The sequence below is a fragment of the Vombatus ursinus genome, unplaced genomic scaffold, assembly GCF_900497805.2.
Source record: "Vombatus ursinus unplaced genomic scaffold, bare-nosed wombat genome assembly UNPS02006779.1, whole genome shotgun sequence".
NCBI lineage: Eukaryota > Metazoa > Chordata > Mammalia > Diprotodontia > Vombatidae > Vombatus > Vombatus ursinus.
Genome location: NW_020946557.1, coordinates 9343931 through 9369780, shown reverse-complemented (window position 1 = coordinate 9369780; position 25850 = coordinate 9343931). Strand labels below are relative to the sequence as shown.

At 35.7% G+C, this 25850-nt stretch overlaps 1 protein-coding gene across 3 annotated transcripts in view; it reads left to right on the top strand.

The window, feature by feature from the left end:
* The window catches only part of FAM184A (family with sequence similarity 184 member A), a 111517-nt gene that overhangs the window by 23967 nt on the left and 61700 nt on the right, over positions 1-25850 (top strand). For all 3 annotated transcript variants that reach the window (XR_003567917.1, XM_027848536.1, XM_027848535.1), the window contains exon 2: positions 23456-24310. Coding sequence is in view for 2 of the 3 variants with exons in the window: in XM_027848536.1 (XP_027704337.1) it covers positions 23456-24310 (855 nt within the window). In the remaining variant the exon portion in view is untranslated. The remainder of the gene's footprint in view (positions 1-23455; positions 24311-25850) is intronic.

Here is a 25850-nt window from a genome sequence, read left to right as displayed (position 1 = left end):
CCAATATGTGGATCTGTTTTACATGATTATCCTAACTTATTTTAAGAGAGGGAGAGAATTGGTAGAGAAAGCAGAACTAGAGGTAGTGATGTTCAAAGGAAGAAAGGAGCAGGTTTCAACAAAGCATTTAAAAACACTCTCAGAAAATAACAGAATGAGGATTCAGAGGGGAAAAATAAGTGGCTCAGCTTTTGGAATGAACATCCTGAATTTATTATATACTTAAAAAACAAAAAACAAAAGTTATATATAATGCGACTCCGAGTTATATATACCATATGCTTTCCATTTCATGCCTATGAAAATATTCATTGTTGTTTGTTTTTGGTGTTTTGTTTTGTTTTTGGTGTGTGTCAGGTTCAGAATAACAAAAACATTTTAAAAAATATATTTGCTGGTATTTTGTAAAATTAAACAAAGGGGTTTTAAATTTTAAAGTGTAAGGGAGGGAGAAAATTGTTGATTTATATCCACCAAACTAGATAGAGAATATAGCTCTAAATAATAGCCACGGTGAAGGAAAAATAGAAGTAGATACTTGTAAATTCATAGAAGAAAAAATCCAAGAAAGGAGCCAGCAGTAAAACATGTGATCTCAGGTGTCTATATTCAAATTCCCAAAGTTTGAGCAGCACTCAAAAGGAAATAGGTCTTATTAACTCAAGGAGTCAAATTTGACCTCATTAGGTATCACTGAGACTTGGTGGGATGGAACTTATGATTAGATTATTGCTCTAGATGAGTATTCCTTATTCATAAGAAACAGGACTAGATAATTGTTAATTAAGAATATAAAACCACGGGAAGAAATCTAGGAACCATAATGGGGAACCAGGATGCAATGCATTTGGGTGAAGGACAGTAGAAATAGAAGTGTTTTTGTTACCCGAGTATACTTCAAACTACCTGGATGATGTAAGAGAGATAGGGATCTTCAGTCATAAAGGCATCTGATACAGCTCTCTGCCAAAAGCAGAGCAGCTACCAGCTTTATGACTTGCCTTAATGATAATTTCATCCTTCTGAAGAGGAACAAAGAGAAATTCTATTTTGGTTCTGATTCTCCCTCACAGGAAAAAATTAATTTCTGGTCTGAAAATATCAGGAACCTTTTAAGAAGTGACAACACCCTGTTATGGTTTCTGGTAGAGAAGTAGAGGAAATCTGGATGTGAACTGACATGTACCCTAGATTTTGGAGAGTGTATTTTAAAGGACTTAAGGGAAAGCATAAGCAGGATCACAGCAGGGGAAATCAGCCTATGAAGGATGGGAGACTCTCAGGAATGAAATTCTGAACAAACAAAGGAAACAATTCTGAGATGAGGGAAGTAGGGAGTTCTCTGAAGTAACTGATATGGATACCCCAAGAACAAACCAACTTAGATTTTAAGAAGATATATGAAGAAGATGGAAGCAAGGGCAGGTAACAGAGGATGAATGTAAGAGCCTGGCGTGGTCCTGTAAAAACTATTGTCAAGAATAACAAAGCTAGGGACAGCTAGGTGGCACAGTGGATAGACCACCGGCCCTGAAGTCAGGAGGACCTGAGTTGAAATCCAGCCTCAGACCAAACACTTGACACTACTAGCTATGTGACCTTGGGAAAGTCACTTAACCCCGATTGCCTCACAAAAAAAAAAAAAAAAGAATGACAAAGCTCAAGAGCTAAGGTTGGGATGGGAAGTGAAGGACAATAAAAAGGGGTATGTGTGTGTGTGTGCATGCATGCGCACATGTACATGTGTGTGTTACTATATTTGGCGGGAAAGAGCATTCCTTTCTCAGGGTTGAAGTGACAATGATAACAAATGACAGAGAAGGCAGAGATGCTCATTTCTTATTTTGCTTCTGTTTTCTCTGTCAAGGAGACTGATCTTTGGATGGGAAAGGACCGAACAAAAGTGGCTAATAGGGAGTTGATAACCAAGATAAGTATGGAGATAGTAAGAGAGCACCTAGCTGCCTTGATGAATTCAAGTCACCTGGCCCAGATGAAGTACATCCTCAGGTACTGAAAGAACTGGAAGATGTGATTGCCGAGCCATTAGTAGTGATATTTGAAAGATGGTGGAAAATGGGAGAGCTATCACAGCACTGGAGAAAGGCACATGTCCTGATTTTCAAAAAGGCAAGAGGATAGAGTGAAATTGATTTTGGTTCCTGGCAAAACTGTAGAACATATTACCAAAGTCATGATTAATAAACAATAGATGGAAGTGATCATGAAAGAAAAAACAGACAATTTTGATTACATAAAATTGATAAGCTTTTTAGTGATAAAAATCAGTGAAGCTAGGATAAGAAGGTAAATTATTGATTGCGTAAAATATTTTTATTTATTATCTCTGAAAGTGATTTGATATTCAAACTATATTGGGAAATAACACAAATATGTAAGAGCAAAAGACATTCCCCAGTAGGTAAGGGGTCAAAGAATATGAACAAAGTTTTAAAAGAATTATGGATCAGAACTGTATGGTTTCTTCTCACACCTAACAAATTGGCTGAAATGACAAAAGATAGAAATGATCAGTTTTGGAGGGACTTTGAGAAGGCAAGCACAATAATACACTGTTGGTGATGGAATGGTAAATTGATCTGACTATTCAATAAAACAATTTGGAATAGTGCAAAAAATGTGAGATGGGACTTAGCTACATACTGTACACTATAGGACAATAAAAGTAACCAAAAAAGGCACAGTGGATGGAGCGCCAGTCCTAGAGTCAGGAAGACCTGAGTTCAAATGTGGCCTTAGACACTTACTTGTGTAACCCTAGGAAAGTTGCTTACCTTCTGTTTGTTTCATTTTCCTCATCTGTAACAATGGGAATAATAGCACTTACTTCCCAAGGTTGTGAGGATAAAATGAGATAATATATGTAAGGTGCTTAGCATAATGCCTGGCACATGGTTGGTGCTATATAAAAATGTTAGCTGCTATTAGTATTTATTGTTACATTTATTTTATGTATATGTAAATATTATTATATTTAGAACTGAAAGGGACTTTAGAGCCCATCAAGTCTGACTTCATCTCACAAATGAGGGAACTGAGTCAGAGAGAAGTGATTTGTCCAGGGTCACACAGTTAGTGCCTGAGGATGGATTTTGAATTCAAAGCTTCCAAATTCCAAGCCCAGTGCTCCATGTACTATATCACCTAGCTACCCTTTAACCCAGAGATCCCTTTACTGGGTTTATAACCCAAAGAAGTCAAGGACAGGCTGTATTTATATGCCATTGTATTTATATTTTGTCATATTCAATTTTGTCATAGCAAAGAACTGAAAGTAAAATTGAGGGCCTAGTGGTTTGAGGAAGGATAAAAATGTGGTATATAACTAGTGGAGTTGTAGAATACTATGGTACCATAGTATTCTGATCTGGAACTGGAAGGAACCTTAGAGGTCATCTTGTCCAACCGTCTCATTTTGTGTATGAGGGAATTAATAATATCCAGAAAGGTTATGACTTGCCCACGGTGATCAAGGTAGTATGTAGCTCAGCTGGGATTTGAACTCAGGTCACATGTAATTCCAAGTCTGTAGCCCTTTCTACCATGCCACATGGCAAAAAGAAAGGATGAATATAAAGAGTTCAGAAAATATGAGAAGACATATATGAACTGATATAAGTTAATCATAACCAGGAAAACCATGTTAATGACTATAGTAATATAAGTGAAAAGGAAAATATAATAACACTGCACACTGTAATTATAACCAGTCCTATCGCTGGAAAAGAGATGAAGAAATGTAGAGTATGGGATATTGTATATGTTGCGAGATACAGGCAATGTATTCATTTATTTGACTTTTTTTCTTCTTTTGTTTCAAGGGAAACTAGAGGAAAAGGGAGAGCAGAGCCTTATTGATGCCTTTTATTTTACTATTACATCAATTTTCATGTATATGTATATAAAACCATCATAGCTTTCGTATTTATATATATGAATATTGATTAATTAATTGTAAGAACAAAAGTCATCAATAAGAGTCTTTAAAATAAGTCCTTTCTTTTACTTTCCTACAACCCTTTCCTTAACCCTCCCCCCCTTCATTAAATAAAGAGATGGTTAGTGAACATCTAGGAAAGGAACCATACATTGTAAAGAATCATCATGGCTTCACAAAAAGCACATCATGCCAGACCATTTCCATCTTTGACAGGGTTGTCAACCAAGGGAATACCATTGATAGAATTTGCCTCAGTTTTTGCAAAGTGTTTTATTAAAGTATCTTATACTTTTGGAAAGGATAGAGATGTGGGCTAATGAATTGGATTAGAATGGATTAAGAAATGATTAAATGGCCAAACTAAAAGAGTAGTCATTAATGGTTCATTGTGAACTTGGAAGGAAATATCCATTGGAATGCCTGGGATTTATGCATGTCCTTGAGGTGCTAAACATTTTTATTAATGACTTAGATAAAAGTATAAATGACATGATGGCCAGGTGTTTTTTTGGCGAGGCAGTTAGGGTTAATTGGCTTACCCAGGGTCACACAGCTAGTAAATGTCAAGTGTCTGATCTAAGACTGGGTTTGAACTCAGGTCCTCCCTATTCCAGGGCCAGTGCTCTATCCACTGTGCCACCTAGCTGCCCTGATTACCAATTTTTTTTTATCATTGTGTCTTATTTTGTATTACAAAAACAAATATTACCTTTAAATGTATCATAGCCCCATTATTATGCTATAAGTTCCAAGAGATCCAGTCCAACCTCTTTTCTTAACTTCATGATGCTTTCATTTTCTAGTATAGTGCACAGCTCATGGTGGTCTTTTAATACATATTTATTGAATGGAATTAATTCTAAGTGACTTAAGTGTTCTTATCAGAATATAACAAAGCTTACAGAAAGGGTAGCATAAATCACAGATCTGTGCTATTTAAGCTAGAGGTAACATGGAGAGGACTAAATGGAAGAATCCAAGTACACATTTTTTCAGTTGTATATGGAATTTCACAAGAATATTTGAACAAAACCTTGGGTGATTAAAAAGTGGAAATTTTATTGATTCTATATTTAGACTATTGTGCCATAAAATTTTTTAAATGTGTAAAAAATATAAATGTAAAAACTAAAATATACTATAAATTTGTTTACAGATGAAAATTTTTTAAAGATAACATTATTTACAAGAAAATAACAGTCATGACAATTAATAGAATCTATGAGATACCACCAAAGTAGTTTTTGGAAGTAAATTATAGCATTGAGTACCCACATTAATAAATTTAAAAAAAGGAATCAACCTCAGAGAAACAAATAATTCAAATCATTAATGAATTGCTACTACAAAAAAAAACCCTGATTCAGATTAGTTTGTGTATATTTTTTCAAACTTGCAAAGAAAAAATAACTTCCATTTTCCCTAAAGTGCTCTTAAATGTAGATTAATATGACATTATAATACCCAATTATTTTTGTGTGGTAAATACACACTTGATTTCAAGACCTCGTAAAGACAAGACTGAAAAATGAAATTGTTGGCTAATTTCATTAATGTATAAAATATGTAAATATTCAAATGATTAGTGATCTGTTGATGTGAAAGTACTTGCAACCCCTTCAAACCTGCCCATCAAGTGCAGTTCTTCTCCTTCTCCACTTATAAGTTTGTATAAGAGCATATATTCATCGTTCTTAAAAAGTCTTTGCTTTCCCTTTACTTTATGATACCAGTAGAGGACTCAAGTTATCAACTGGTTATTTCTTACACTTGCCTCATGACCAGGCCATTTTCTTTTTTGATTGTACATTTCTTTGGTAATGTCTTTATATAATTCTTCATAGTTCCTTGTTTTGTTTTTGTTGTTTGTTCACTTGCCTATTAATTTGCTTGTTTTAGCTGTCCACATCCCCTGTGTGTTTCTTCATTGACCTCTGAGTAATGTTTAATTTTAGTTCTTAAGAACCCATAACATTATACACATCACATCCATACATTTAGGATAGGTACAGTACAAATGTGAAGTGGAGAACTAAATTAAGTGTGGTGTCAGTGGGAATGAAGAGGAGGGAAAAGATGTAAGAGACATTTTTGGTTTTTTGTTCTTGTTTTTAATGTAATATTTTCCCCAGTTACATGTTAAAACAATTTTTAAACTTTTTTTAAGTTTTGAGTTCCAAATTCTATCCCTTTCTCCCTGATATGGTAGGAAATCTAATATAGTTTATATGTGTACAATCATGTAAAGCATTTCCATCTTAGCCATTTTGTACAAAAAGACTTGAATAAAAAGATCAGTTCTTTCTCTGGTGGCAGATAGCATGGTCATCACGAGTCATATGGGATTATCTTGGGTCATTGTGTTGCTGAGAATAGCTAAGTCATTCACAGTTCTTCATTGTACAGTATTGCTGTTACTGTGTACAACATTCTCTTCTTTGCTTCACTTTGTATCAGTTCATATAAGTCCAGGTTTTTCTGAAATTATCTTTCTTATCATATAAGCACAATAATATTCCATCACAATTATATACCACAATTTATTTAGTCATTCCTCAGTTGTTGACATCCTCTTGATTTCCGTTTCTTAGCTACCACAAAAATAGCTACTATAAGTATTTTCATACAAATAGGTCTTTTCCCCCTTTTTATGTGTAAGAGGTTTTTGTTGTTGTTGTTGTTGTTGTTGTTGTTGTTTTTGTTGTTTTTGTGAGGCAATGGGGGGTTGGCTTGCCCAGGGTCACACAGCTAGTAAGTGTCAAGTGTCTGAGGTCAGATTTGAACTCAGGTCCTCCTGAGTCCAAGGCAGGTGCTCTATCCACTGAGCCACCTAGTTGCCCCCTGTAAGAGATATTTTGGAGGAAGTAATAACAGGATTTGGTGACTGGCTGGATAGGGGATAATAGTACCAGTAGTTCTTAATAAAATTGTTACGAGTTTTCAGTGAGAAAATATGTGCAGTGTTTTTGCAGACTTCACAGTTACAATAATTTTTGTTATATTGCATTTGAAGTTATCACTTCATTCAAATGAAATCCTGTTGACAGTCTGGTATACGAAACTATAGAGAGGTCAGGACTAAAGATAGAGATTTAGCACCAGTATCTGGAGTAAGAGTAGATAAAACTTCTAAGAAAGTAAATGTAGAGAAAAAAGGAAAAGCTAAAGACTTAAGATTTAGGAAATGTCTGTAATAGGAGAATGGGGAGAAGAATAAACAAAGAGTTGGAGAAAGAATGTTTAGAAACAGAACTAAAATGTTCTCTATCAAAAAGAGGCTGTTAAGAAAGAGCCAGGCCCTTTGAGAGGATTCTGGGAAGATAGAAGAATAAGGCAGGAAATTACCTGGCTCTTTCAAATTCCCCCACAAATAATTTAAAATAACACCTCAGAGTGAACTTTAGAGTGGCAAAAATAACTAAAAGTCAAGGCAAAGCAGTTGTCCAGCCTGATAACATGGGAAGACATTAGGAAAGACCTGACGTCCCAGGGTGATAATCTGGCCTTGTTGAAATACAGATACCTCCTGGCAGATACCACCCAATCACCAAACAAGCTCTGAGAGCAGCTTTGCCTGCTGCAGGCTCAGTTCCTGGAACTGTAACCCCACAGATAGTGTAGGGGTCAGACTGCTAATCAGGGGAGGATTGCAGGGCCCTCTATGGCTGCTGCGCATGGGGCTCAGGTGCTCTGACCAGACATAGTCCCAGGCTGTGGCTGTGGGTGAGGAAGAGCAAGCACATGCTGGTGAATGTAATCACAGGGGGTAGGGGGCCTGCTGGCTGTGGTCACTCACGGTAGAACAGAGTCCCTGGTTTCAGTTCTAGAGCAGAGGGGTGAGCTGAAGATTGCAGCCACTGTGGGGACTGCGGGGAATAAGGCTTTGCTGTGGCAGCAGTGCTGGGGGCCTTGGTTATGGCTTGGGGTAGAGAGGAATACCTGAGGACAGGACCCCAAATAGAACTCAGAAAACAACAGAGTGAAAAACCTGAAGCCTGAGAGATCCCCACACCTCTGAATTAGAGTTCAACTCTTAACGTAAAGTTAACAGCCAAGAAAAAAGCTGCTAAAAATGAGTAAGCCAAAGAGGAAAAGCCTTACCATAAATAGCTACCATGATGATAGAGAAGATTAATGTTCAAACTCAGAACTAGACAGTGAAGTCAAAACAGGCACTTCTAAAGCTTCAAAGAGTTCTTAGAAGAGCTTAAAAAGAACTTTAAAAATCAAATGAGAGGTTGAAGGAAAAATTAGGGAAAAAAATTAAATGTAATGCAAGAAAATTATGAAAAGAAAGTCAACCAGTTGGAAAAAAGAAGTCCAAAAACTCATGGAAGAAAATAACTACATGAAAATTACAGTTGGGAAAGTGAAAGGTAATGACTTCATAAGACACCAAGAAATAAGAAAACAAAATCAAAAGAGTGACAAAATAGGACATGAAATAGCTCATTAAAAAAAACAACTGACCTAGAAAACAGATTAAGGAGAGACAATATAAGAACTATTGGACTACCTGAAAGTTAAGATTGAAAAAAAAGAATCTAACACTACAAGAAATTATTAAGGAAAGTTGCTGTGAAGTTTTAGAACTACAGGGTAAAATAGAAATTGGGGAGAAAATCCACCAATCACCACATGAAAGAGATCCCAAGAAGAAAACTCACAGGAACATCATAGCTAAATTTTGAAGCACTCAGGTCAAGGAGAAAATACTACAAGCACAACTAGAAAGAAACAATTTATGTATTGTGAAGCTGCAGTCAGGATAACACACGATTTAGCAGTTTCTACATAAAAAGACCAAGGACATAAAATATGATTTTCTGAGGCATAAGGGAACTGGGTTTGCAACCAAGAGTAACTTACCCAGCAAAGCTGAGTGTAATCCTGCAAGTAAAGAAACTTATATTTAATGAATTAAAGGATTTTCAGGTATTTTTTGAGGTAAAGACCAGAATTGAAGAGAAAATTTGACCTCTAGGAATCAGGAGAAACCTAAGAAGGTAAACATGAAAGACCAATTATAAGGGATTTAATAAGGTCAAACTTTACTTCTTATATAGAAAACCATTAACTGTAACTCTTAATGTTATCATTACTAGGATAGTTTGAAACTTCATACATAGATAGAAGGCTTGGTATCAAGTATGATAGTATGATCCTGAAAAATAAAATTGGGTAAGGAGAGATAAAATGGAGCAATAATCTCATAGCAACAAGGTGAGAATAGAAGAACCGTTACAGTGGAGGGCGTGGAGGGCTAGTAGTGCTAGAAGCTTATTTCCATTAGCACTGGGTTAAAGAGAGGAAAACATTTACCTGTAGAAGTGTATAAAAAGTCTTCTAAATTTGTAAAGAAATAGGGTGATGTCAGTAGTATAACATATAGCAGAGTTCTAGAAAAATGTCTGAGAAGAAGCCTTTAGATTTTATAAAAAGAACATTACTTTTCCCCCTTCAGTCTGGACCCTGTTCTTAAGCAGTTCAACACTGCATTGTTCTGTACCTCACTTCCTTGCCCCCTGGTCCTCTGACTACTCATACATTGCCAAACCCCAGCCTCATCCCTCCTCTACTCCTACTCAAATGCTAATAGATAGAGATAGAGGAAATTACCCAACTGTGGTGAATAGGGCTACTGCAGATTTATATTATCTAATCCCAACTGTGCCCTCACTGAAGCAATGCTATCATTTTACTCTGACCTAGTTAGTTCTCTCTTGCTCATTGAATGCCCTCAACCTCTTCTCTCCTCAAGCCTCTTGTACCACCCCATTTCTTCCAGGTGAGTACATCAAGTCATAGTTTACTGAGAAATTGAGGCCACTTGTCTCAAGTTCATTCTTCTCTCCTTTTATTTTTTTGAAAAATACATTTTAATTTTCAGTTCCAAATTCTCTTCTGCCACTTCCACTTCCTGTACCTATTGAGAAAGCAAGAAAAACAAAATCCATTAGGAATATGTAGTCAAGCAAAAAAAAAAAAATTCCCACGTTAATCATGTCAAAAAAAGAAAAGAAAAGAAAATGTGTTCAGTTTGCACTCAGAGTCCACCAGCTCTCTATTTGGAACTGGATAGAATGGTTAATTATGAGTCATTTAAATTTGTTCATTGTGCTGGAGGAGTAGAACCAAGAGGGCAGAATAAGGCAGGAACTCACCTGAACTCTCCCAAATTCACCTTCCAACAACTACAAAATAACACCTCAAAACAAATTCTGGAGCAGCAGAAACACCAGAAAGATGGAGTGAAACAGTATTCCAGCCCAAGACAACTTAGAAGGTTGGCAGGAAAGGTCTTTCTCATTTGGGTAAAAGAGAATTGCAGTCCAGTGCAGTGCTGGTGGTGTCCAGGCAAGCCAGCAGCAGTCTGCCTCAGCAAGCTAGTAGGAGGCCCCTGAGCCCCAGCGCAGGTCAGTGGCAAGGCCCTGTGGCCTGAGTGCAGCACGCTGGCAGCCAGGCCCCACACCCTAGGCCCCCCAACACAAGAAGTTTGGGACAGTGCCCCCTCTACCCCAAGAGCATTGTTCAACCCTAAAACTCACAAAATAGGTGGGAAAATGAGCAAACAACAACAGAAAAGAACCTGACCATAGAAAGTTACTATGATGACGGGGAAGATCAAAACACGACTCAGAAGAAGACAACAATGTCCAAACACCTATGGGGGAAAAGGAATTAGTCTCTTCTCCAAAAAGAACTCCTGGAAGAGCTCAAAAAGGATTTTAAAAGTCAAATAAGAAGAAAAGTTGGAAAAGAAATGAGAGTGTTGCAAGAAAATCATCAAAAAAAGGCAACAGCTTGGTAAAGGAAGTATAAAAAAAATGGAAAGAGATGTACAAAAATTCTCTGAAGAAAGCAACTCCTTAAAAAAGTAGAATTGCCCAAATGGAAAAGGAGGTACAGAAATCCACTGAAGAATATATCTATTTTCCCACAACCTGTCCAGCATTTGTCATTTTCCCTTTCTCTCAACTCTGCCAATCTGATGGGTGTAAAGTGGTTCCTCATAGTTGTTTTAATTTGTATTTATCTAATTATTAGTGATTTAGAACTTTTTTTCCCATGTGGCTATTTAAAGTTTTGATTTCTTCCTCTGAAAACTTTTTTCATCTAAAAATTTTTATAATCTTTGATCTAATTCTAAAATAAATACAGTAGACTCCTGTTATAAGTACATGGATTATTGCATGGATTCAGATATGCTAAAAGTAAAATTATGTTCACTGAAATAAAATAATGGATAAGCGGTTAGATTAAATAACTTCTAAGATCCTTACAACTTCAGAATTGTATGATTTAATGCTCTACATACAGTCATAGTCTGATGTATGGTTAGCCTATAACATGGGTTGCATTCTTATTTCCTAATACCAGCATTGCAAATTATATAGTTCTTTTATAGTTTAGGATTTAATTTTTAATATATATGTGTATGTATATATACATGTATATTTTTTGAGGATTTGTAGGACTAAGTAACACCTTTTTTGATACTAAAATGTATTATGTTTCCATTTTCTTCAGTAATTCTTGCTATTTAGCTCAGTTGCTTAGAGTACTGTGCTAATGAGGCCAAGCTCCCGCATTTAGACTCTGTGTAGGCCATTTAACTTAACTTTCCTGGCTACAAATTGTACATCTAACCAAGGCCAAATGTTTCATAAATGTATGTTGTTGATCACGGGGGAACAGATAAAAGAATAGAGCTGGGTCAATGTAAATCCATCATTTGCAGTAGAAAAACAGCTTAAAATATATGACCTTTTAGCACATCCTCATAATTAAGAGCAGCACATTTTGTTGTCTTCTTAATTTTTAGGTAAAAAAAATAGTGATAAAATTCAAGGTATAACATTAGATAGCCTGTGAGTAACTTATTCAGGTTATTGGCATTATTTAGAGTCATTTCCATAACATTCTCATAACATTTTAGTATTCATTAAGAATCTACCCTAAGGACTAATTTGACAATGCCATCTGTCATAAATTGGATAACAGTTCTGTAGGCCATGAAACTAAGCCAATGTTATTTCTTTAGAATCAAAAGAATAAAGGTGATATACCCATGTTTTTGAGAAGGAAGCTTTAGTGGTACTTTATTGGCATTACACATGCTCAGAGCACATATATACATTTTTAATGTAATTTTTCTTTTTTTTAAAATAAATAATCATTTATTTTCCTTCCCTCTGAACTTCTTTTTCCTCCCCTTACTAGAAAAAGAAAGAAGAAAAATAAAACTCTTATAATAAATACCCATAGTCAGTTAAGCAGTTCCCACATTGGGCATGTCCAAAACTTTATGTCTGATTCTGTATTCTTTTGTCTATCACCCCTTTTTGCCAAGAGGTGAGTAATATTCTTCATTTGTACTCTAGAATCATGGTTGTTGAATTGATCAGAGTTTTTAATCTTTCCAAGTTATTCATTTTTACAGTGTTGTTGTAGTATAAATTATTCTCGTTCTGATTACTTCAGTCTGCGTGAGGTCTTCTTAGGTTTCTCTGAATCTTTCCCTTTTTTCATGTCTTAAAATGACAAAATATATTCCATAACATTCATATACCATTATTGGTCAGCCACTCCCCAGTTGATGTGCATTCCCTTAGTTTCCCATACTTTGTCACCACAAAAATAACTGTTAGAAATCTTTTTGTATATGTAGGTATTTTTCTTCTTTCTTTGATCTTTGAGGTATCACTGAATTCCTGAATTCAGCTTAGTGACTTTGAGGTATAACCAAATTGATTAACAACAAATTTGGACCAAAAAAATTACATAATTATGAATGAACAAACATTAAGAAACCCACTTTGGGGCACATAGCTTTTGGTCAAAAGCTTAATTTAAATAGTTTTTAGATACTAATTATGATAAGATATGAAGTTACTTGTCTGGAAAGAATACTTATGTCCCTCCCTAATCCACCCCAAAAAGTATAGAATCTCTTTTAAGACATTTTTTAAGCTTGAAGTGGGAGGTGGGGTGACAGGGAGGAAAGGCATAATGAATTTTGGATTTTTTTTCCTATTGGATAATAATCTTTCCATTTTCAGGGACTATAGAAAATTATTTTGTGTTAAAGCGGTGTTAGGTCTAATAATTTTGGTGAGAATCCAAATGAAAGACAAAATCATGATATTTTGGATGTTATAAACTAGTATCCCACCACAACAGTCAGATTCCATATTGTAGGATGTACTTATAAATGACAATTCCTTATAGTAGATCTTTTTAGCACTTTAATAACTTATTTTCTAGTTTTTCATGGTTAGTAGTGTCAGCAGTTTTCCAGTATTCCCATATAAAAATAATATATTTGAGATAATTTAAAAAAATTTTTAAAGCATTTATTAAGTTCCTCCTAGGCGTGGGGGATACAAAAATTAAATATTCCCTGCTTTCAGGGAACTTCTGATCTAGTAAGGTGACTATATTTACATGTATAAGTACATGTGTATACACTTTACATGTATATAAATACTGTCTCCTTAAATATGGGGAAGAAGGAAAGAAATAAATCCAGGGTAGGGTTTTTTTGGGAAGTGAGGTGATACTAGCATCTAAGAGGATTGGGAAAGACCTCATGTGTTAAGGCACTTGAGCTGAGCTTTGAAAACTAAGTATTCTAGCAAACAGAGGCAAGAAGAGAGTGCATTCCAGGAATGGGGGGAGGGGTGCCTATCCAAAGTCATGGGGATGGGAGATGTGCAAGGAAGAGCCAGGAGGCCAATATGGCTGTACTGAAGAGTGTGTAGTGAATGTAAAATAAAGCTGAAAAGGAGCTGGATTGTATAGGGCTTAAAATTCTAGACAGAGCAATTTGTATTTGACCCTAGAAGTAATATGGAGCCACTGGAATCTGAAGAGGTGTCAGAGTCACACCTGTGCTTAGGAAAATCACTTTTAGCAGCTGTGAAGAGGATGATGGGTTGGAGAGAGGAGAGACTTGAGCCAGGGCAGACCAATTAGGAGTCTGTTATAGTCCAAGTGAAAAATGGTGAAGACCTGACCTAGTGTGATGTGAGGTTAGAAGAGTTATCATCAAAGAGACTGAGGATTAGTCAAATAGGAAACAGAAGACATAGCAAGATTAGCAACTGATTGGATATATGAGGTTAAAAATCTCTTGAAATAGTATATATGTATACATGAAGGGGTGTGTGTGTGTATGCACACACGTACATACATATACATGTATACGTATACATATGTATATATACACATATACACATACATATATCTAAAAGTATTACCTTCTGAATCATTGCCATTACATAAGGAATCCCAAATTCCTTAAGATGTTTATTATGTCAGGAATTCCAAAGTCAGAAATAATTGCTTATCTTGTTGTCCTTTAATGTTCAAATCTTTTTTTTTTCTACAACTCCTCTGTAAAATCCATAAATTTCTTTATCACCTTCACGAGTGTCATTGGGAGGTTTTCTGCTTATGGTGTGACCACTTTATATATTAAAAAAACTTGTTACTAATTCATTCACTTAACAAGTATGTGTCTGTTGAGTGTTTGCTATATGTATGTGTTGTGTTTTGGATGATCCATAGTGTACCAAAGGAGTTTACAGTCTAGTGGGGGGGGAAAGATACACAGACTAATAACTGCAATACACAATAACATATGATAAAGTGCCACATGATATTTGTAAAACCAAGTAGTGTAGAAATTCAGAGAAAGGTTTTTGTGTTTTTTGAAGTTGTACTCTGAAAAGCTAAAATGGTAACTTGGAAACTCAAAGACAGGGAGTTATAGAAAGCAATCTATAGCAGTTTTTAAGGGAATCACCATTTGTTGTTGGAATTTTTTTTAGTTGCATTGATTAAAAAGGAAAAGTGTATAGAGAAATTCTAAGAAAAAAGAAAAAAATTAGAAGCTAGCTGTGAGAAAAACTAGTGATTATGAATAGATATTAAGGAATAGATCCATGCAGCATTGTGATCGCTTGCCTGTGCTATTTTTTTTTCCTTTATTCAGCTTCACTGTTGAGGCAAGGGAGAGTAGAAGGAAAGGAAGGAACCTTTCAAAATGCTACCTCTTTCATTAGCTCTGAGCTTCAGCAAGGCAGAAGGAATGGACTAAATGTAGGTTTGACGGAAGTGTCTGGAAGCTTGGGGAAATGTCTACAGGGGTTTTTTTAGTCTAAACTGGAGAGAGAAGCAAAGCTAGAAGATATTTCAAGGAAGTTGTTGGTTGTAAATTAAAAGATTTAAAATAGAGTGAAAGAAAGCCTGAGTGAAAACCAGCATTACAATTAATTAGTAATTGAGAAAAGTTATGAAGTAGTAAATAAAATTACCATTTAAAATGTTTATTGATCATCTTCCTAATGAAGAGAATTGTATAGGGAAGTTTGAAGAGGATAAAAATACTGATAATTGAGGGATCAGGAAAAGCTTCACAGAGGTAGTAATGGGGTGCTTGTACTTGGACCCCACTTGCAAATTCATGTTTCTCCTTAGCCTCAAAACACCTATCTCTGGCAATAACTCATGAGTGGGCCCAGTGAGGTGAACTATTTCACCCTTTCTCCCTGTTACAAAAACAAACTGACCTCTGTAGAATTTACCTTGTATGAACTAGACTATCTTGTATCAACAAAACTATCATGTCCTGATTCCCACAGTTACCCTTTACAAGTCAAGGTCAAGTTATAAACATCAGCTTCTGAAGAAATCTTGTCACAGATATAAAACAGACTAAAATTACACCCCTTAGGAACTACCTCCCCAGTTTCCAGTAGTAAATAACATCTGTGACTAAGGTTGTATATTATCACCTAATTAGCATCCTTGGTACATAATCCACTATTTTTCTTCTATAAGCTTTAGCTTCATTCCCATTAGGTTACAAGTTCCCTAGGGAGCTCTGCCCACCATATTAGCATTATAATAAACTTTTTGCCAATTTGACTTAAAGATTGTTTAAGTCTGTGAATTCATTCCAGACAACCCTGCCCTATACTTCAGTGCTTGGGGGCGGGGACCCTGAACCTCTCAAACTGCATCAGTAGACAGTACCTAACCTGAGCCTCAAAGGAAGATAATGATTCTGACAGATATAGGTGATGTGGAAGAAACAAGCTTCACTCTCTGTTTTGCGTAATGTCAGGCAGAGACATTGTTTGTTTTTATTACAAGCATTTACAGGGAGAGCTGTTGAACTGACAGTTTTTCCCTTTTGGCCCAGGAGCTTTGATTACAAGCAATTTCCAAAACTAGTATCTGTGACATAAAATGAAGAAGTAAAATCAAACATCAGGTGATCTGGATTATAAGCTGAAAATAATATTCCATACAAGGAGATATGTGGACACAGTATGCAATTTTCAGATATTGTTTGTCACAATTTAAAGAATGCTGTTAATGATGTTTAACATGCAAGGCTTAATCAGCAGTTTTGATTCACATGGTGTTTAGTACATGGCTTCAAATTCTGTCTTTATAATGGTTACCTTTAGCCTCAATTTAGTTAGGTGATCCCCTGGATCCTTTGGTTTACTCCTGATATAAGTCATTATGGTTAATAGAGTCCTTGCTCTTCTACAATGAATATTTGTGCTGTAAGCACAGGTGTCTTGGGAAATGACATTTTCCTACTTAAGTACCTGTTATAAAGGCATGAGAGACTACTTGTGTGAATTCACAGAGACGAAGACTGGTATAGATGTCTAATTCAAGGGGCAGCTCATAGTCCAATTTGACAAAAATGTAAGGGATGCAAAGTGGGAGATCAAAAGATGGTGAGATTGGAACCAGATTGTCAGAGGTCAGAATGCCAGACTGAAGAGTTTATATTTTATCCTAAAGACAGTAGGGAGCCACTGAAACTTTTTGAGACCATGACCCACTTACACCTTAGAAAGATGATTTTGGCAATTGTGTGCAGAATAAATTGGGCAGCAGAGACTAGAAGCAAGGAGAACAATTAGAAGACTTTTAATAATCTAGGTAAGAGGCAATAAAAATCTGAAATAGGAGGGCTCACCATGAAGGGGATGGATGTTAAAGGAGACCAATGATCAGTTAGATAGATAGTAGAAAAACCAGGAGAAAACTGAAAAGATTTCTGAAGACTGGGAGGCGGGTAAAAGATGTGGTGATCAGAGCCATCAGATTTTAAAGAAAGGTCAAGGAAGATAAAGACAAAAAAAAAAGTGATTGAATTAAGTGATTAAGAGATCATTTGCTGCTAACCATTAAGGATACAGTTTCAGTGTATTGGTGGAGATACAAGCCCAAATTGTAAAGGGTAAAAAAATGGGACGTCAGGAGGTAGAAATAGCAGGTTTTGGAAAACTCTTCCTAAGAATTCCAGTGTCCTTAAAATTATTGGAGAATTTCTCTCTCCTGAATTCCTTCAGAGCCCAAGGAGAAACCTCACCCATCAGCAGGTCCACTTGTTGAAGAGTTGAACAAAGTAGAGAAAGATCCAACAGATAATAAAGAAGTAAATACTATGGAAGTGTTTTGCATGACCACACATGTACAACCTGTATGAAGTTGCTTGCCTTCTCAGTGAGGGTGGGTGGGGAGGGAGGAAGGGAGAAAATTTGGGACCCAAAGTTTAAAAACAAATGTTAAAAATTGTTTTCACATGCAACTGAGAAGTAAGATATACAGGCAATGGGATAATAGAAATCTATCCTGTCCTACAGGAAAATAGAAGGGGAAGGGGATAAGAGAGGGGGGTGGTGACAGAAGGGAGGGCAGATTAGGGGAAGGGGTATTCAGAATGCACACCATCTTGGGGTGGGGGAGGGGCAAGATGGGGAGAAAATTTGGAACTCAATCTTGTGGAAGTGAATGTTGAAAACTAAAAATAAATAAATTGATAAATGTTTAATACAAAAAAAAGAAAAAGAAAGAAAGAAGGAAAGATGAGAGAGAAAAGGATGATGATTGGGGCAGACTCCCAGAGGAAATGGGATAAGATTAAGGGCACAACTTAAGGGCCTGTCTTTGATGATAAGGATGGCTGTCTATTTCTCTGTTAGAGATTTGGGGAAAGGAAGAAAATATGGGGGATAATCTAGTTTGGTGCAGGGGAGATAAGGGAACTTCTCAATACCTGGCGTAAAGTCACTAAGTGATATGTAGATATTTGTATTAAAATCTTGTTCTAATTGTGCAACAGCTTTGTTTATATTTTTTTAATTAGTAATACAAGGAAATAGTTATAATTGGCTATTTTAATGAAAGAATTGTATTTTCTGAACAATTTTATAAAATGAATAACTGAGTAGAAAATGCCCTTTCTCTGATTGCCATACTGTTGGATCATGAAGTCATAATAAAGACACCCATCAGTCATCTGGTAGCAGAGTATACTAATTATATACCCCTTTTAATTTATGTATTTTGTACTTTTGTGTGTTGATATATCAGGTTTTCTTAAATTGGGCGTTACTTTTAGTATTAAACTTTTCTTTAGGTGCTAATTCGATCTAAAGCTTAGTATTTCAGTTATTTATGTGACGTACAATAGCAAAAGTATAATTAAGATAGATATGGTTTACAGGGCTTCTTAAAGTTTTTCCACTCATGACCCCTTTAGCATAGGTCATGACCCCATCCATAGTTTAAGCACTGTATATAGAGTAAATATTTTGCAATGAATATACTTGTTTATTGATATGCATTTATTGAGTCATATTCAGATATTACCTAACAATGAGGACTCTTAGTAAGTTTCTATGTATTTTTACCTAAATAATAAATAAATAAATAAAAATTACATTTAAATAAAAGACATGTACATTCCTTAAGATTTTCTTCATACTGTGGATCGTATTTGGAATTCAGATATGTCAGACTAGTACCCTGTTTAGCTATGAAGGACAAATGGGATAAAATAATCAATATTAACTAAAGAGCTGAGTAAAGCTCGTTAGAAAAGAGTTTTTTGGCTCATATGGAATCAAGAAGTTACAGATTAGCAAATTGCAAGTACAGCAAGATGGCAAAAGAAAAAGAAGCCAAGGAATTGATTCAACTTTGCTCAAATTCTGTCAATAAAGAACAAGCAGCCCACTCTTCTCCTCTCTCATGCCCTCCCCAACTCAAAAAAACAGAGGGCACAGGAGCAGAGAAAGAAAAAGCATTTGAAAAGGGCTTCTGGTTATGCTGAATTGCCTTTTTTCTTCTCTCTTTAAATGTGTTACAAGAGACTGCAGACTATTTCTTGTGGCAGTATGACTCAGTTCAGCAAGAAAGTATGATTGTAAACCAGTTACTGCTGTTTTCCAGGTGGTTTTTTTCCTTTTAAAAAAATGTTTCAAAATTTTTTTTTGTTTATTTTAAAAACTTTATGTCCAAATCTCATACAAGTCAGTGTGCTAGCATTAACATTATTATTGTTCTTTTTGGTAGACAAAAACCTGAATCTTAAATTATTGTCAAAGAAAAAAATAATGCTATATTCCATGTTGTAAAAATGATCTTGGTAGAAACAGTTTTTAAAAATTAATTTTAGATTAAATTAAATTTAAGCATTCATCTTAGAGAAAAAAATGTCACAAATGTATTTTTGGACATTTTTCTGACGTGTCATTTTAACAATTGAAAGGGTAATTATTACTCATTATTGGGAGGTCTTTTTATGATAGATCCCCAGTAGAACATAAACTTGAGTCAAGGGAGTTTTTCATTTTGTTTTTTGTTTCTCGAGTACTAACATATGGTTCCTGGCATACGGAGTAACATATACCAGGTGGCAAAGTGGATAGAGCCCTGTGCCTGGAGTCAGGAAGATCTGAGCTCAGATCCTGCCTCAGACCTTTCTCAGCTATTTGGCTGAGTTTCCTCATCTACAAAATGGGGATCATAGAAGGAATTTGTAAAGTGCCTTCCTCTGTTTTTCAAAAAAAATATTATGCATTATTGGAGTTAATTGGTCTTTGAATGTTAGATAGAAACTACTTGTAAACTCATATGGATCTGGGTTTTTTTAGGAGTTCATTTATGGCGTGTTCATTTTCTGTTTATAAGATTCTTTTATTTAAAGTTTTTATTTCTTCTGCTAGCCTGAGTATATTATATTTTTGTAACTGTTCATCTATGTGATTTAGTTTATTTTGTTGGCATATAATAGTTTCTGATGATTTTTAAAATTTCCTTTTATTTTGATTTTGAGGCTCTTTTAAAAGGCTCTCATCTTAAAAAAAAAAAAACTTAAATTACTTAATGGTTTGTCTATTTGATTAGTCCTTTCCAAAAAACCAATTCCTAGTTTTATCATCTTAATAGTTTTTTTTTCCATTTTTCTTATCTCTTATTGGTTTTCAGAATTTTATTTTTGTTCTTTATTTAGCAGTTCAGTAGTCATGTTTTAAAACTTTATTTCCTTTGGTTTTCAGAATATCTATTTTTGTTCTTATTTAGGAAATTTTTATTTCCTGGTTTGATTTCAATCAAAAGATTGAGCTCTCAGGAGAGTTCAAATCCACCCTCAGACATTTGGTACTTACTAGCTGTGTGACCCTGGGCAAGTCACTTAATCGCCAAAAAAAAAAACTGACAAAAGATTGAGCTCTTTTTTTAGAAATGCAAAATCTCCTTTTAGAATGTAAAATTTCTTTTAAGGATTGCTTTAGTTATAATTTAATATTATATAAATATGCACATATTATTTATTAACTAATTATTATTTTATTATTTATTTTTGACCCACTCATTCTTATTATTACATTGTTTAGTATCTATTTGTTTTAGCTTTTTCTTCTGATTTCCTTTATTAATTATAGTTTTTATTGCTGTGTGATTTGTAAAGGACATGTTTAATGTCTTATGAGTTCTAAGCATATAGTAAGTTGTACTGACATATTCTGCAATATTAATTATTTACATGCTGTAGAATTCCATAATTTGCAGCCATGTACCATTACCATAATAATACTGATATTAAAATGGGCTTTTTAAATTTTATGTTTAATAATAATACATCATATTTTATGGTTTCTTCTGATTGTATGTTGATTTTGATCTTTTCTCTAAATAAGTCAATGTTCTGACTATACATAAATAACTGATTTAGAAAAGACTCCAATAACTAGTCATTTCCTATCTATAGATAGAAGACAACACACAAAGGGGAGCTAGAAGGTGTGGGAGGATATGTTCAGCATCTTAGTTTGGACACAGTATCCAGGAATTGACTTAGAATCTTGTTTCCAGGCTCCATGAGGCAAAAGCTCACCTTTTAGAGCCCAGGGTAGTTCCAGGTATCTTATGGCCAAAATACAGTCAATGTGGTTTGCAAAAATGGTGGCTAAGAAGTTACATTATTAGGTATATGCCGACGCAATTTAGATTCGTTTACTGAGTTCTTTGTAGAATTTGTCTACTTCATTATCCATCTAGTGTTGACACATAGGCTATAGTTAGCAGTGGATTTTTTTGCAAATGTCTATTATAAATGCCACAGTATAAGATTACCAAGTTTCTCATGAAGTAAAGTTTCTTGTTTACTTTGAATGCATAGTTAATCAACAAACATTTATTACAGTTCTACTATGTGGCAGGCACTGTGCTAAGTACTGGCACACAAAGATGAAATTAAAATTGTCTCTTCCCTCAAGGAAATTACAATCTGACAAGGGAGACAGAATGTACATATATAGGTGTGTTAAATACACACACACACACACACACACACACACACACACACACACACAGCAGAGACAAGGTAACCTTGGAGAGGAAAGCATTTGAAGGTAAGAGTGGTGCACCAAAAAATGCCTCCTAGAGTAGATGGTTCTTGAGCTGAATCTTTAAAGAAGCACAGGATTCCAAGAGGCAGAGGTGAGAAGAGAGAGCGTTTCAGGCCTAGGGAACAGCTTTGCAAAAAGCATAGAGGCAGATGATGAAAATGAAATGGTTGCTGCTTACATTCTATCTAGGAGGCAACATTTATCGATATAGGTATAGATAAAGTAAATAAAAGATGGTTTGAATGGGAAGGGCACTAGTAGGGGGGAAGGAGTGAACAGGAATGGCCTCATATAGAAGGTAACACTTGACCTGGGTCTTGAAGAAGACTAGGTATTCCAAGAGGAAGTGATAAGGAAGAAGAGAATACTTTACAGGTATGCGGGAACAATATGGTAAAGAGACAGGGCATGGATTGCATTTGGTAGAACTCCGGAAATGGCAGAATGGTAGAAAGGCCAGTGTATGGACCACAGAGCAAATGAAGGGGGAATATTGTATGCAATAAGGCTTTTTTTTAAGGTAAATTGGAGATACTTTACAGAGTGCTTTAAATGCCAGATAAGGAAATTTATATGTGATTCTACATATATTAGGAAGCACCTGGAATTCATTGAGCAAGGATTGTGTATTCAGGCATGCACTTTAGGAAAATCATTCTGTTTGAAAGATGAATTGGAATGAAGACAAATGTGAGGTTGTTAGAATAATTCGTTGAAAAATTATAAGGCTCTTCATTAAAGCAGTGGCTATATGAGTGGATAGGAGGATTTCAAGAGATGGAGATAAAAAATGACATTATTTAACAATTTGTTGGATATGTGGAATTAGGGAGAGTGAGGATAATGCCAAGATAATGAACCAGCCACAGTGGAAGGATGGTAGTATCTTCAACAGAAATAGGAAAGTTTGGAAGAAGGAGGATTTAGAGGGAAAGATAATGAGTTGTGTCAAGATGTCTCAGAGATGATCAGTTTGAAATGTCTATCAGGCACTTGTTGATCTGAGATTGAAGCTTAGGGGGAGAGACTGTTGCTACATATGTTGATCTATGAGTCATCTGCAAAGAGATTATAGTTAAGCCCATGAGGAGCTAATGAGGTTACAAAAAAAGGTAGAATAGAGGGAAAAGAGAAGAATGCCCAGGACGGAATCTTAGTGAAAACTCGGGATGTGGTATCTATGAGGAACAAAGAAGAGTAAGGAGTAGTAAAACAATTAGTACATAAACTAAAAGAGAACAGTGTCACAAAAACCCAGATAGGAGAGAGTGTCCAAAAGGAGAAAGAGAAGTCAATAATGTGAAATGTAGCAAGCAGATAGTTCAAGAAGGATGAGGACTAAGAACTATAATATCAGTCAAATAAAGTTGAAAGTCAGGTTGGAAAGGGTTGATGAGTAAGAGGAAAGGAAATGGAGGCATCAAGTGTAGATAAGAAAGAGAGAGAAGAGATAAAGAATGATAACTTGGGGTATGCTCTAGTGAAGGGTCCTTTTTTAAGAATGGAGAAGATTCGAATATGTTTAAAGGCAGTAGGGGATGAATCCATTGATAGTTAAAGATTCAAAAGAGAGCAGAGGATACCTGAGGATGATGCAGTCCTCTGAAGATGGGAAGGGAGACAGTATCAGGTACTTGTGAAAATAACAATTTTTAAAATATGTGCATGAAAACTGTTAAACTGCATAAAAGAATTAGGCAATTGAAAATTTCAATTTATTTATCTCAATAATTTTCCCTTCTTTCTCCACTTAAAAATGCAGGTAATATATGCTTTGAACACTAAAAATGATGAGCATGAATCTTCAATTCAAGCCCTTAGAGATGCTCATGAAGAGGAAATTCAACAAATTCTTGGAGAAACAAGAGAAAAGATTTTGCAGTATAAAAGTAAACTCACAGAGGAATCAGACCTGAAACGAAAGATTCAAGTTTTAGAAGAGTCACTAGAAGGTCACAAGAAGATGAAACATCAGGCTTTGACTGAGTTTGAAGCTTACAAACACAGAATGGAAGACATGCACATTTGTACAGAAGCACAACATGTCCAACGTGTGCTAACAATGGCTAGAGAAGTCGAAGAGATCAGAAAGAAGTTTGAGGAGAAGTTGGAGAGCTTTTCACAGCTACAAGTACAGTTTGAGAAAGATAAATTGAGGGCTCTGGATAACTTGAAAGCTGAACATATACAGGAAATCCAAGAACTTCTTCAGACCCAGGAGTGTCACAGTGCCTCGTTAAGTAAGGGGCAGGAAAAGGTAGAAGAACTGCACAGAATTGAAGTGGAAGGTTTAAATAAAAAACTTGAAGAATTAAAGCTTGAAAGGAAAAAACTAATTGAGGATTATGAAGGCAAGCTGAGTAAAGCTCAGTCCTTCTATGAACATGAACTTGATACTTTGAAACGGTCCCAGCACTTTACAGCTGACAGCCTCCATGCTAGCAAAGAAAAAGAAGCAGATCTGAGAAGGGAGCTTCAGAATCAAGAATCAGTTTTACGTAAAACCATAATTAACCTTAGGACAGAGTTACAAATGGCACAGGATGAAACTGGAAGTCTTCATGAAAAATGCCATAAGCTTCAGTTAGCACTTGGTAAAGCAGAAGACAATGTTATGGTAAGTACTATTATGGTCTTAATACTTAAAGATTTTGTTGAATTCAATATGGAGTATCTGAGGTACCCATTTTAGGCACATAGAACCTCCAGAAAAATGAACAAAGGTTCAAGGTCCTCACTGAATCTGCATCTATTCAGAACTATATAGCCCACAAACCACCATTGATGTGTTTACTTTTACAAAGTCATTAGATGACTCAATTAGTTCAAACCAAAAACTTTTAATGAAATAAATGAAAAGTAGCAATGGAAAATTTCCTCCCTAAACCTGGTATATACTATCCCACAAATATGTGTGCTATCATTGGGAAGAAGGCATGCACAAGGATTACAAATGGGTTCATACATATGAGAAGCATGTGTGGCTAGGGAATACATGTGGAAGGGCACAAATATAGGATACATGTGAAGGTGACATATGTGTATCTTGTGACCTGGGCATATACACAATGGTCAATTCCATTCTAATGTTGCAAGGTTACTGGTATATTTGGGTGATGTTGTCACATCACTGTCTCTGGGCCATGGGTATTGAGTAATATCTGTACTGCTTCCTGCTAGTTGTCTCTTATCTGCTAGTCACCCTAACTCTCTATTGGTCTTTTCAGCTTTGTACTGGGCTGTTCACTCTTATGGCCACTACAGAGCATTACTCCCTGGTACTGGCTTCTTGATTTCTTCCCTTTCTGACCACTTGCTGATCATCTCAGCTGACAACTGCTAAAATGTTGTTGCTGTTCAGTGATGTCCAGCTCTACGTGACCCAATGGAATATAGCATACCAGGCCCTTATATCCTCCACTGTCTTTTGAAGTCTTTCCAAGTTCATGTTTGTTGTTTACTTGATGCTATCTGTCCATCTCATCCTCTGCTGTCCCTTTTTCCTTTTACTTTCAATCTTCCCCAACATCAGAGTCTCTTCTTGTGGGTCTTGTCTTCTTATTATGTGCAAAGTATATTTAAGCTTCGGCTTCAGTATTTGACCTTCCAGTGAATAGCCCGAGTTAATTTCTTTAAGTATTGCCTGATTTGATCTCCTTGTTGTCCAAGGGACTCTCAAAAGTCTTCTCTAGTAACACAAGTTGAAAGTGTCAGTTCTGCAGCACTCAGCTTTCCTTACAATCCAACTCTCACAGCCATACGTTTTTACTGGAAAAACCATAGCTTTGACTATATGCACCTTTGTTGACAAGATTGATGCCTGTGCTTTTTAGTATGCTGACCAGATTTCCCATAGCTTTCCTTCCGAGGAGCAAGCATTTTTTAATTTCATGGTTGAAGTTGCCATCTACAGCTATCTTTGAGCCCAAGAATATAAAATTTCACACCGCTTCCATTTCTTCTCCCTCTCTTTGCCAGGAAGTGATGGGACCAGTTGCCAAGATCTTGGGTTTTTTGATGTTAAGCTCCAAGCCAGCTTTGACACTCTCCTCTTTTCACCTTCATCAGGAGGCTTCCTAATTCCTCTTCACTTTGTGCCATTAAAGTGATATCATCTGCATATCTGAGATTGTTGCTATTTCTCCTGGCAACCATAA